The following is a 13,386-nucleotide window of genomic DNA, read 5'->3' as shown; positions in this document are numbered from 1 at the left end:
GGACAAATTTGTTAGAATGGGCATGGTGACACTTTTTGGTCTCTGTTCCAGCATGGGACTCTGGTCCAGAATATCTCCTGCACCTGCCAGATCTGTCATGGTATTGTTTCTAGTGAAACAGGTAAGCTATTTCAATAATTAATAATGGAGAGTATAAATGTACATTCCTATTGCATAACATTTTATTTAGCCTTCACAAACAGCATGTTTGTTTCAAAATTATCACTGCATAACAATTTATGTTCATTAAACTTTTGTCATGAGAATTGTTGGCTGAGACACTCTGACTAGGTAATTTATTACAATTTTCTTCTATTAATGCTCATTCATGCAGTGAATAAATTGTGTTTATATCCATTTATACAATCTCTTTTCGTACCAATACTGATCAGTATTGGATTATATTTATTTTTCAAATTTCCTACCAGATATCAATATCATGTTTATTTTCTACTGTTTTCCCTCTGTTCTAGCGCTGTCTTTTAGCCTCTGACTTGTATGAGGGGTGAGCATAGAATCTCAGATTTATGCAGTCTGGTGTTAATTGTTTCATTCTGCACCTGAGCTTCTTTCAGAAGGTTAGGAAACCTGTATGAGGATTCTACTTCCTTGTAAAGATCTACTAAACTATTCAGTTCTCTTTTTTTCTAAATCTATTTAAAAAGTCTGATAGCTTTCTTCTTTGTCTATTTTGTCCTATAAAGGTATTTCTATTCACTCGTCCTCCATTTATCTGGATGCTAAAGGAAGTGGGTTTGCATGTGTATGTGCCGCGGAGACTGTAAATTGTATTCCTAGCTTTTCTGTGAAGAAAAAGTTACTAGGAGACACATGTCTTGTTTTGGGTTTTTTTTGGCCTTTTTTTTTGGTTTTTTTTTTTTTTTTTTTAAATATAAAATGTTTCTGATGCTTTTGTATAATTCAAATCTAGAGCTTCTCTCACATATAGAACTGAATATAGATCTATAGAATATAGATTCTCAAATATAGAACTGAAAGAACTCTCAGGTTTGTAAGACACCTTAAATCTGTAGGACACCTCAACCAAAGCACTGTTTCCAATCTCCCCATTACTTCTGTGAGATCAAAACTTCACAAGACTATAAATCACAGTGAATTACTTTGTCATAGTGATTCCTGTAACTTGTTTAAAGAAACGTGTTATATTTCTTTGTATTTTACTTAATGAGAAAGAAAATTTAAAGAAATAACAATCATAAATCACTATATCCATATTTCTACACCTACATGCATATGAAAAATACCAGGATAATGGCTGAAAGAATAAGTAAATATTAAAGCTCTAATTTCTAGTTTAAAGCTAAATTGAAGGGTTTTTCAATTATAGCATAGTTTGAATAAACAGAAACATTTCATTTCACTGTTAGCTTAGTGTAAGAAATTAAAAAGGTGAGATGGGTGAAATGCTGATTATACTGTGGTTAGTTATGAAAAAGTAACTTTAAACCAGTCTGTTTGCAATGTTGGAAGTTTATTACTATGATCCACTCCCTAAGCAAGAGCTTCACGCAGTGTTTTCTGCTGCATCCAAATATTTTTAAACGGTAGTGTCACCTTGGTGCAGTCTGTGGGCTCTGAGCAAACAAAATAAATTGAAAGACCCTTCCGGGGAAGTCTGGTTACATTTCAGTTAGGGTGAATGTTGATGTGAGCAGGGTGGCAGGCTCGCAGGTTGGGTGTTTGTTGGCCACCAGAGGAACCTCAGAGCCTAAAGTGAGGAAATATCCAGTGTAGGCAAGAGGTCACAGGCTTTTTGAGCTTCCATCCTGGATGCCGGGGTTTAATTTCTTCTGAGTTGGAAGTCTTGTTTAAATGCTAGTGGCTAAACGTCAACTGAAACATAAAACTGAGATCAACAGCCATGCTGAGCTGCATGTTGCCATCGCTTGAGATCACAGTAAATGCATCGGAAAGCTTGTATTTCTACTGCTAAGTGTGCATTGTGCCTGAATTTTTATAGCACTGAGTAGCTCAACTCTTAGATCATAATAGAACTTCACTGGGATCTGTAATCACAGAGCCATGTCAGATGCAGAGAGCAAATTGTTGGTTCTTCTCAGCACATACCGAGAAGGACCTTCTCCCACCTGTGGCAAAGGCAGGAAAAGCCCCCTGGTCTCAGCAGGGACGGCTGTGTTACTCGCATTGACCAGCCTGCAGAACCTCCTCTTGCTGAGACAGCCTGTGCCCCTCTCTGAAGAACAGCAGCGACACGGATGCAGGATGCACAGCCGAGCCTGCCTCTCTGATTTTGCTCTTTAATCCTTTTCACTTAGTTAAACAGACATATGACATCAAGGTATCCCACTTCCTTAATTACCCTTTCCCCCGTAAAGCTAGTGCCTTATTCCAAGCCCACACAGTTTACTTTCTCACCAGACAGTGAGTAGATCTCTAGAGTACTTAGTGCAGAAGAGCCTTAACAGGATGTCCAGCTGTAGAAAACACTGAAATCTTCTGCCTGGGACAGCTGCATTAATCCCTTTCAAGCCAAGAAAGCAAAGCAAGCTGGTTCTACTCATCCCAAGGCGCTGCCGGCATTCTTCCTCTATACATATGTCCTTATAGATTTTTCCCCAGCGAGAGTGGAGACTGCTACAGACTGAATAGTCATGTACGAACAGCGAGCTGGCTTTTTGTAGCTACTTTTGGTAGTCCCTGTGTGAGTAGCTGATGATCAATTCACAAATTGCTGCTGTTCAGGTCATCTTGGTTTGCTGTTGAATGTCTGTTTATAATTTCTTTGATAAAATAAATCTATGGGGACTTCTTAGTTTTTTAGCTTAATGATTAAGGCCATTCCAGCACTTTCCTTACAACTTGCAAATTTATCTCCATCTGTTTTGAGATATGACCACCAGCATTAGCCATGCTACCCAGGCAGAATTGCACCAGGGACAAATACTGTCTTGTACACCTTTTCAACATCCTCTTTTGTATGTACAAGTCCAGAAATGCCAGTAGCCTCCTGTACTGCAGCATTGTCTCAGGTGGCTGATGTCACTGCATTTCTACAACTGATTTCTAAAAATTCTGAAAAAGTCCTGACACACATCCTTCAGCTGTGGCTTCTAGGAGTAAAATGTTGCATTAGGTTCATCACAGCACGTGCTCTGCAGAGGGGTTCCTGTTTCTCTGTGATTTAAATGGCCCTTATTGACTGGTCACTGTTGGATCCCCGGTTAATTTCCAATCATCTACACATTTTTTGATTAATAATTTAAATTATTTTATATATTCTTGTTCTTCTAACTATATTTAAAATTCAGTTTGAGGTCAGTTGACAGCTCTTAGTATTTTTTATGGGTGTAGCTTTGATTTTATATAGACTTGATTTGGTTTTTTTAATCAGAAAATCCTATGGCAGAAAAGCAAGCATCCCACAGATACTTACATCAACAGTGACCAGGTATTGCCTGTCTGACTTGCAGCTTTGCAGAAACTGACAATTACATAAGGAAGCAACGTGAAACTGTCATTTATGTCTAAACTGCTCCTCACTCTTGTGATCTTCTTCATAGCTGTATATCAACCTTCTCTCCAGGAATGGAACTAAACAAGCAGCCAGGTAGCTGCTGTGAGGCTTTCCTTGTGCTACTTTGGCTGTTTAAAGCATTTGTTTATTAGAAACTGAAGTGTTATCCCTTAAATCAAACAGTCTTTCCTACAAATGCGTCATCTCTGTGTCTTTGCCTCTTCAAATGAAGTTCACTGACCCAGGAGCGTCTCAAGAATCTCCCCTGGCTCCCAGCATTTTGAAGCCTACATGAGGGAAATGTCAAGATGATTTTTATTTTGGAAACATGCATTCCTTTCTCATGGCTGTTGTAAATATTCTCCTTATCTTGCAAGTCCATCAGAGGAAGAATAATTATAGTCTTTCTACTCCCTGGAATTTAAAGTAGGGTGTCTGGAAGTTAGCTGAGAGACTAAAAGCAAAGTATTGGGCAGGCAACATCTACACAGAAACAATGTGCATGAAAGAGTGGTCTCATGTAACAGCTAGCTAATAGCCTTCACTGTTCTCATTTTCAAAGTACATAAATATGATTTTCTTTGTTTTTTGAACAAACATAGGTTCAAAGAAAAAGATACAGGCGAAGTTCACAGCCATTACATTGTCCAGGTTACTTATCACATCACCAAGCTCAGACCAGCTCAGTGGTCTTTCACACATGTGAAAGGCACTTTCCAAAAAGGCTGTAGTCCAGACAAAAGGAAACTGATTTTTCCCTGGAGAGCTGAAAAGCATCCTTTGGTATAAGGATTGTTGCTTTTTAGAAAACTTATATTTAGTCTGCTCTCCAAAATTTGGTCGTTACAGTTGGTAACATTTTCAACCAGTAGTGAATTTTTCATTTTTGGTGACTTATAGTGCCAGTGTTCTTTGACTACTTGCCCACGTCTGGCCTCTCAAAGCCCTGGTTTCAGGACACCAGCTGTCATATTACGCAGAGACTGCTTAGGCTGATGTTCTTTTCCCTGCATAAATAATGATCAAGTCATCATGCTGGTACTGAACTGTAAATAGTATCTAGCATTATCCTTTCTCTACTGCTTTGCTCCTAATTGGGCATTTCTTTAACAGCCCAAATCTGACATGTCACGAAGCAATTTTGCATTTAACTCTTCTACTGTTAGCTACTCCCTTCCTAAACAGTAATCATAGCAGCCTCTACAGTCAAAGTGTTGTGTGATAAAGGTGTGTCAGAAAGATGGGTATTTATAGAAACTGAATTAAAGTATGGCAGTCCCCTCAGGACAGTTGCAACCCTTACATCAATAAGGTGTATGCCACAGATGTCCACCACATCCTGAGCACATCAGTCACTATATATAAAATAATTATTAGAATCTGTCTATACTGGGATTTTTTTATTTTTTTTTTTTAACAGCAAAGCAGATTTTATATCAGGAGTAATTTTATCCATGGAAACATATTTAATTCTTTACTCTGTGCTAGCAACTGTTGATCTACATCTCTGATATCACACTTCCATGCTAATACCAAAGTCTCTTTCCTTTCTGTTCATCCGCTTCCTGGTGCCAAGGGAGTGACCCAAGGTCAGCATGTCCCAGCAGGGCTCCTAAGCCTCTTCTTTCATTCCCTTTCTGAACACCACTGACAATCTCCTCAACCTCGGTGTTTCTTTTGTGTGTTTCTGTGGTTGTAGTATCATCCGTGTCTTATAAATGCATCGGTCCTCTCCCACACAACCTGCCCGAATTTGTCCATCAGAGCAACTGCCCATTTAGACACTGACACTTTATTTCTCATTGGTGTTCTCAGCCTATCTTCACCCAGAAAAGAAGAGACTGGGTGAGGGGTGGATTGAGGATGGATTTTTCTTGCCTTTAGGAGTAGCTAAATGCATTTTGGGGAGAAGCTTGCACAGCACAGGGTGAGCAGGCAGAGAGAAAGAGCCAGAGCGAGGAGCCATGAGCCTGCAGCATAGGAGCAGCCAAGACGAGCAGGCAGCTCTTGCAATCATGGGATGAGTCGTTTCCAGGTGCCGGAGGGACCTTCACAGAACCTGCTGTCATTAAACCGACTAAATCTGAAGCCGAGTCTGTCTTCAAAGCTACAATAGTAAAAGGGAGATTGCTCTTGAAGTGCTTTTATTTCTAGTCTTTTTAAATAGATCGCATCAATGCAATTGTTCCACATCATATTATCCCCAGAAATCTAGATTTTCAGAATTTAAAGACATTCTTGATCTCCTCAGGGTTATCACTACAGCAGGAGGGCCTAGGCAAAACCAGCATTAAAAATATCTATAACTGGAAAAACAAACAAACACCACCCCCACCCCCACCCCCCCGAAAATAAATATACCTACAAAAGCTCAGGACCCAAAAATCCATTTCTGTGAGCTGTTTCATATGGAGAAAATTTTGGCATGGATAAAAATAATGCTCCCTTTCACTATGTGAGAAATCTCAAGGTAAAGATTCTTCTCCCCTACTGACACAGGACAGCAAAACTGTGCCCTATCCAGGCAAAAAGGGCAACACAGCTGATGCAGATGGACAAGTAAAACTAAGATTTAAAATTATGTTTTCTCAAAAAAAAAAAAAGGTGGAGGAAAAGAAAAATGTCTATGGCAAAGTTTCAGCTGTTGGAGAAAGAAGTAGTCTTTGTTGGGCAGGAGACAATGCACTGGAGAAAAAGTGTTATTGGCTAAATAGTATTGCTTATTCATTACACTTTTATTCAATTTTTTTACCATACTACTCAACCAGATCTGCCTGACTATCTTTAAAAATACTTTAAAAATAAAAAGCCCTCAAAATTATCATTAATCAGGTTCCTAAATTAATGTAGCGGAAACATAAACCTGAGAATGCTTGAGCAGTACTAGCTGACCTTGACATAAATTGATTGTAAAGACTTTCCTTAACTGGAAAGACTAAAATTTGTGATGATAAGCACACATTTCCTACAGTGGAGGAATGAAATGCCAGTGTTTTTGGTATACCCTCACAGGTCCTAGCAATTAAATATCTGTGTGGATTTTTAAGAAGTTGAATGGATTCTGTGGTAATATAGCATGGCAATACATTTCTTGCTCAGGCAAAGACAGCAATTGAAGAAATGTCACTAATAGTTTCCTGGAGAAGGAAGGGGTCTGTCTTTACCTCTTTGCTTACCTATCATTGCTCCATTGTCCTCTCCTCTCTTCTCCTCTCAAATTTCTTATAATGGAAAGAGACTTGCCACTGAAAGATCACAAAGTTCTAACTGATTTTCCTCATGTTCAGTATTTCCACTCACAGGCCAAAGGATCTCTGCTGGAAAAAACCACTGCTGGATGGAACAAGTATAAACAAGAATGCTTGAAAATGCTGCAGGAATCAACTGTAGATACTGGTAAGGGAACAAACAGCACAATAAAGCAATATGTTAAGTAACACTGATGAGTATGCAAATATTCTTTTACTTCCCTTGCAGAAGTGTGTGTCTGTTTATAAGTTCTAGATTTAGAACATTCAGTTGTAATGACATGCAGACATGCAACCATCAGGTTAAACAGCTCTCTGTCCTCAAACATACCAGGTTCCTGTATGTAAAACCAGATCATATACAGCAACGAACTGCTGAACAGCTGGTGCTGAGCTACTACTATGGTGCAGCACTGAGTGCCTGGTCAGGATGTAGCTGCTAGCCATTATTGGTGAAAACCAGGCCCTTTGGACGAAGCAGATGGGTTTTCAGTTCCATTTTCAGCCTGAAGGAGGTCAAGCCTGTATGTCTGGAAATCGTGCTAACCACAGGAGAACAGACCACCCAGGGAAAAGATGTCTCCCACTTCCATACTTGAGGAACTGAGCCATGGCAGACAACAACTCAAAATGCACGGGGCAAGGCAGAGCCTGCTTTCTGGCTGGTCAGGGGAGCTGGGGAGCTGCTCCGACTCTCACGGGACTGCTTATGCATTTTGTGATACAGTCGTTAGGTTAATAAGCCAAGACACAGAGACCAGGTTGCCCCATGTTCACCTGGCACCTATAACCGTTAGCTTAAAGTCCCTTATTTATTCTCCTGCCTCCATGGCTTTTGGATTCCTGGCTGAAGAGCAGTGTAACTACAGAGAGCAGTGTCTTCTCCTGAAAAGTAGCAGAGGGAGGAACTGAGTCCACATCTCCTACCTTTGGTTGAGTGCTTCAAGTTTTATGCTGTTTGGCCAAAGGGGAGCTTATAATCTGTGACTACGTCCCTCTTAAAAGTATGAACTCTGCTCAGCTAGGTGTCTGCCTTCAGGAAAGCATGACAGAGGCTTGGTTTGAGTCATTGGAGAAGTTCAAGAAGTAGCTGGGAGAGAGGTGACTGCAGTCACCAAGGAAAGATTAAGAGTGAAACTGCTCTGTGTTTTGTACTCACTGGCTATAGGTAGGTCTCTACTCCTGTGTGCAAGTGATACAATCATGGTTGTCTTGCTGGGTGGATACCTCACCCCATCAACTGCAAAGGGAGACTCCAGGATGGTATTATGAGCACTTACTCACTTTGCTAGTGTCAGAAAGCTGCGTTTATGGCATTGTACTGTGCAACTTTGTCAGCCAGAAAATATGATCTGATTAAGATTAATGTGTGTATTTTTCATCATTCAAAATGCATTTAAAAGTTGGAAATCAATCCAAGCATTGGCCTGGGAATTTCAAACCGCAGGGAAAAGAAGGGGGGAAAAAGAGGGGGTTTTAAGCCTAAATTATGTAATATTTTATGTTTTAAAGTTCCTTAAACTTTTCCCAAAATATTGAAATCTCTAACTTTCACAGGCCTTTGAAAAGCAAAAGGGAAGATACACCCTGTCAGTCAGGGAAACTATTTTTAGTGATCCCATTCAATAACAGGCCTCCTCTTCTTTCAGCTTAATTAGGAATTGCTGAAAATGAGCATTTCTGCTTGGGCATGGCAGCATGCTTTCTAAACTGCTCCGCAGGCAGCTGCAGCTGCTACACCATGAGCAAAGTGGTTTAGCTTACACTGCAATGCTGTAACAGCTGGGGGAACAAAGCAAGACCCCGTTCTCACTTCTGACCCCCATCTCTATCAAGAACTTGGTTCAGCTTTCATGTGAAATCACACTGGGTTCAGTATATGTAGGGCATGAAATGCTCACTCATTCTTCCTGAGCTTTTGGGTGTGCCTAAAAGCAAACAAGAGGCATACCATGGTATGCAAAGGCAGACAAATACCCGTTGAGGACTACCAGAACTTTACTAGGGTGTGCAGAGATGCAGTGAGAAGCCAAGGTTCATCTAGAAATTAAATTGTCCACAGATGGCAAGAACAGCAACGTAGGTGAGCAGACACACAGGGAAGACATAGGCAGGGCAGGGAAACCAGTCACTAATAAAGGAGGACCCAGAAAACTACAGGTCCATCAGTCTTACTTAAGTCTCTGGGAAAGTAATGGAATGAATCCTCCCAGAAACTGTTGCTAATCAAATGAGGCACATGATGGGGACAAGTCAGCACGTATTTAGCAAAAGCAAATCATGCCTGACCAACCTGATCACCTTCTACAACAAGGTAATGTCTGCTGTCTGTATGGGGAGAGCAGTGGGTGTTGGTTACCTGGACTTCAGCAAAGCATTTGGCACTGCTTCCCACAGCCTTCTCCTGGCCAGGCTAGCAAGGCCCATGTTGGGTGGAGGGCTGCAAGATAAGTAGCAAACTGGCTAACAGGCCAGACTCAAGCAGCAGTGAAAAATGGTTTTGACTCAGACTGGCAGCCTGTCTGTTATGGCTTAACCCCGGACGGTGACCCAGCACCACGCCGTTGCTCTCACTGCCCCTCACCCGGAGGGATGGGGAGCAGAATCAGAAAGGAGTGTAAAACTCAAGGGTTGAGATAAGAACAATTTAACAGGCAAAGCAAAAGCTGCACACGCAAGCAAAGCAAAGCAAGGAATTCATTCACCACTGCCCATGGACAGGCAGGTGTCTGGCCATCCCCAGGGAAGCAGGGCTCCATCACCAGAACGGTTACTTGGGATGACAAACGCCATAATGTCGGATGTTTACCCCCTTTCCTTCTTCTTCCCCCAGTTTATATACTCAGCGGGATGTTATATGGTATGGAATACCCCTTTGGCCAGTTTGGGTCACCTGTCCTGGCCGTGTCCCCTCCCAGCTTCCCGTGCCCCTCCAGCCCTCTCGCTGGCAGGGCCCAAGAAACCAAAAAGTCCTTGATTTAGTATAAACATCACCCAGCAACAACTGAAAACCTCAGTGTCCTATCAGCGTTGTTCTCAAATCCAAAACACTGCACTGCCCCAGCTACTCAGAAGAAAATTAACTCTATCCCAGCTGAAACCAGGACACTGACACCAATGGGGTCCTTCAGGGATTGTTACCAGGCCCCATGCTGTTCAGCCTCTTCATAAATTATCTGGGCACAATGGCCTTGAAAGTACCCTCACCAAGTTTGCTGATGATGACAAACTGGGTGGTGAGGAGGCCACGTCTGAAGACAGAGCCATCTTCTAGAGAGACCGGGACAGGCTGGAAGAGTGGGCTAGTGAGAACTGTGTGAAGTTTAACAAAGCCATAACCAAAGAGCCCAGTGCAGGCTAGGAGCTATGTGGCTGTGAGCAGCCTGGCCTAACAGGATCTGGAGGTCCCGGTGGACAACAAGCTGAACGTAAGTCAGCAGTGCACCGCTGCCTCAGCAAAGTACATCAGATCCGGGCCTACACCCTATGGGGCATTACTAGCAGAGATAGAGAAGTGATCATCCCACTACACTCAGTGCTTGTTAGGCCACCTGTCGAGTACTGTGTCTAGTTCTGGTCCCCACAACTCCAGAAAAACACCGATAGACTGGTGAGGGTCCAAAGGAGGGCCATGGAGATGATCGAAGGGCTGGAGAACCTACCATACCATATGAGGAAAGTGGTGGAGTTAGATCCTTTCACCCTGGAGAACAGAAGGTGCAGGGGGGACTTCATCAAAGTAAAAGCCAGCTACAAAGAGGAAGGAGGCTTTCTCTTTCCAAAGAGCCACATGGAGAAGACAACAGGCAATGAGTACGAGTTCCACCAGGAGAGGTTTCTCCCTGATATAAGAAAGACATTTTTTACAGTGAGAGCAATCATTCCCTTTAACAACCTCCGCAAGGATGTGGTGGAGTCCCCATCATTAAAGGTTTTCAAGATGTGATTGAATAGGGTGCTAGATAATCTCATCTAGGCTCCCTTTCCCACAAAAGGTTGAACCAGATGATCTTTTGAGGTCCGTTGGGATGTTCTATGGCATTTCACAGGAAAGCACGCTAACCACTGGGCCGCTAGTGGTGCTGAAGGAGATAGGATAACCCTTGTTCAAGGTGACCCACCAGGTATCCAGCCGTGACACCTGGAGGAAAATAGTAGTTCCAGTCCCAGTTCTCTGTTGTGTTTATATACTTTTTATGGATGAAAACAGAAGTAATCTGGGGTGTGTAACTTGTTATTTCCAGTCTCTGGGGACATGGAGGGTCTTGATTCAGCAGTGACACAGGGGAAGATACTAGAGGGCAGTAGTTCATAGCAGGTGATCAGGAGAACTACAGGAATCAGAACTCCAGTTTTCATGAAATGGAGAAAAAACTATTTTTCTCCTGGCAGTCTGCCCGATCCACACCTCAACAAACCTTGATCAGGTATTGGGGAAAGGAACAATAAAAATGCAGCTATAAATGTTGACAACTACACTGCCCTTAAGGCAGATGGAGCCACAGATGTTCATCCTCAAAGGCACAAGGGAATTATTAAGAATGCACATATTATGCTCTGTATTTTAGCAGAAGCACCCCAAAAAGATGCTGATGAGTTAGCCCAGAGCTATATTTGTTGCTCCCTGTATCCTTCTTCCCGTATCAGTTTCTCAAAGTGCTGCTAAGTATTAAGGAAAACAAAGCAATATATACTCTTCTAGCTTTGGATGGGCAAAGCCAGTAAAGAGAGGAGAACTTCAGCTTATCCCAGAAGAAAGGCAGAAACTAACCAAAAGACTAGTGCAGCCATTAATGCATTTTATTTTATCTTACTGTAACCTGATTGCACCATTTCAATTCTGCGTTGTCAAATGTTTTATCTTAACTTTAAGTCCTGTAAATGATGTGATATCTGTGAAGCTTAGAACTAAGTTCATCTGAGGCATTACCAGCTCCCTAACTTCTGTTGCCCAAGGACTAAGACGAGTCACTATCCAAGAAGCCAGCAGTGGTCTGAGCCGAGAACCAGTGTCACAGGGGTCATGAAAGGTGGAATATCTCCCATTTACCAGCAAAAAGTCTGTGGTTTGTACCAAAAGCAGTGAGCGAGACCATGGCTAGAATCTGTCTGATACATCTGGACAACAGAGGCCTCAAGATGATTTTGAGCAATACCCTTATCTCATGATGAAGCATGTAAATCCTGCTGCTGCTGTGTAGATCCAGGGAAGAAGGACAGTAGCCATTTCTGCACTGTGCACTTCTGATCATTGCACAAAGTTTATCTGCTACATCTTGTAAATACTCTGGAGTAGCTTGCAGGTTACCTGGAACAGTGTACAATAGTTTTCATGATTGTCCATTGTCTGAACAACTTCTGGTAAAATTTCTATTTGCTTCTCTCCCCAGGAATACATTGTAATGGGACATTTGATCAATTTGTTTGCTGGCCTTACTCGCCCCCAGGAAATGTCTCTGTTCCTTGTCCTTCATATTTGCCATGGTTAGAAAACGGTAATGTGAAAGTGGTAACTTCTCTTCTGGTTTATGCTGGGAATCCAGCCAAAGAACAGATGGTGCTGGTCTCACTTGTCTCGGTGTCCTGTGAAGTGTCTGAGGCCTGCCTTGTCTCACCTCTTTTAACCTCTTTTCTGAATTGAGGCACAACATTGTTGTTGATGTTTAATTATTTACTCTTTTTCTCCATCTGTTCTTGTTACAGCTCCATATTGTGTGCTATAAAGCAACACTTCCAAGACATTGCAGCCATACAAATTTGGGGTTCAGCTTCTGAGGTTCAACTCCTGGGGTCCCCACTGACCCCAGATGTGCAGGTCTCTGTCAGAAAACTGGAATAGCCAAACAAAACAGCGGCCCAAGCAGTCAGCCGTCCAGTAGGACATAGTGTACCACCAGCAAGTAGTGTGAAAAACCCGAGCCTTCCAAGCAGCCTTTTCCTGGAGGGAGTGGAGCAGGGAGGCTCTCAGGGAAGAAAAAAGAATAACAGCAGCAGGAGCAAAATTCTCTAAAAGCAAACAACATTCCCTTTCTCCTAAAGAAATGAAAGAACATTTCCTACCACTGCAGCCTAGCACTTCTGAGTCCTGCTACAAAGCCTTTCTTAGCCACATGTGGCTTTCTTAGCGAATTATTTCTAATACCACTTGAAAGGACCAGTTGTGCCTGAGTCCTTTAGTTTATAGGGGAGATGGCTACAGGCTGCTTATCCTAGCTTTCTCCACCCCACCCCACACACGGTTTGTTCTGTAATGTCATCATTTGTCCTTTTGTGCTGCTAAACAGAAGGAGACCCAGCTTCTGTCTAGTCTCCCAAACAACCGCTTCTGCCAACCATTTAGAACAAATTCAGCTCTCCATAATAAACATAAAAGCATCTTCCTTCTCTCCATGTAACAGAGACTTTCTCGCTTTCTCTTTTTCTGCCTAAATTTCTACAAATGCAAGATGTAAGAAATTGCACCAGGTTATGAAGCTTTTAGTTGTGTTCACTGTGGGGAACACAGTAGGGCTGCTGTGTTCCAACATCATCTGTCATTCTCATCCATGCCACAGCACCTTAGGAGAAAGAGACATTAGAGACAGCCCAGCTGTCTCTCTGTCCCAGAGGTTCTGTGGGACTGGTGTTAATGTTGCTGGTGGT

The 13,386-nt window shown here is 42.3% G+C and overlaps 1 protein-coding gene across 1 annotated transcript in view; it reads left to right on the top strand.

Annotated features, from left to right (window-relative positions):
- The first annotated feature begins 1 nt into the window (after position 1).
- Positions 2 to 13,386, top strand: part of GLP2R (glucagon like peptide 2 receptor) — a 41,122-nt gene continuing 27,737 nt past the window's right edge. Inside the window, exons 1-3 of the mRNA XM_080380904.1 lie at positions 2 to 121; positions 6,799 to 6,892; positions 12,135 to 12,239. Coding sequence (XP_080237030.1) covers positions 17 to 121; positions 6,799 to 6,892; positions 12,135 to 12,239 — 304 coding nt within the window. The 5' untranslated portion in view covers positions 2 to 16. The remainder of the gene's footprint in view (positions 122 to 6,798; positions 6,893 to 12,134; positions 12,240 to 13,386) is intronic.

The sequence above is a fragment of the Falco punctatus genome (assembly GCF_963210335.1).
Source record: "Falco punctatus genome assembly, chromosome: 1".
NCBI lineage: Eukaryota > Metazoa > Chordata > Aves > Falconiformes > Falconidae > Falco > Falco punctatus.
This window is presented reverse-complemented; position numbering and strand designations above follow the sequence as displayed.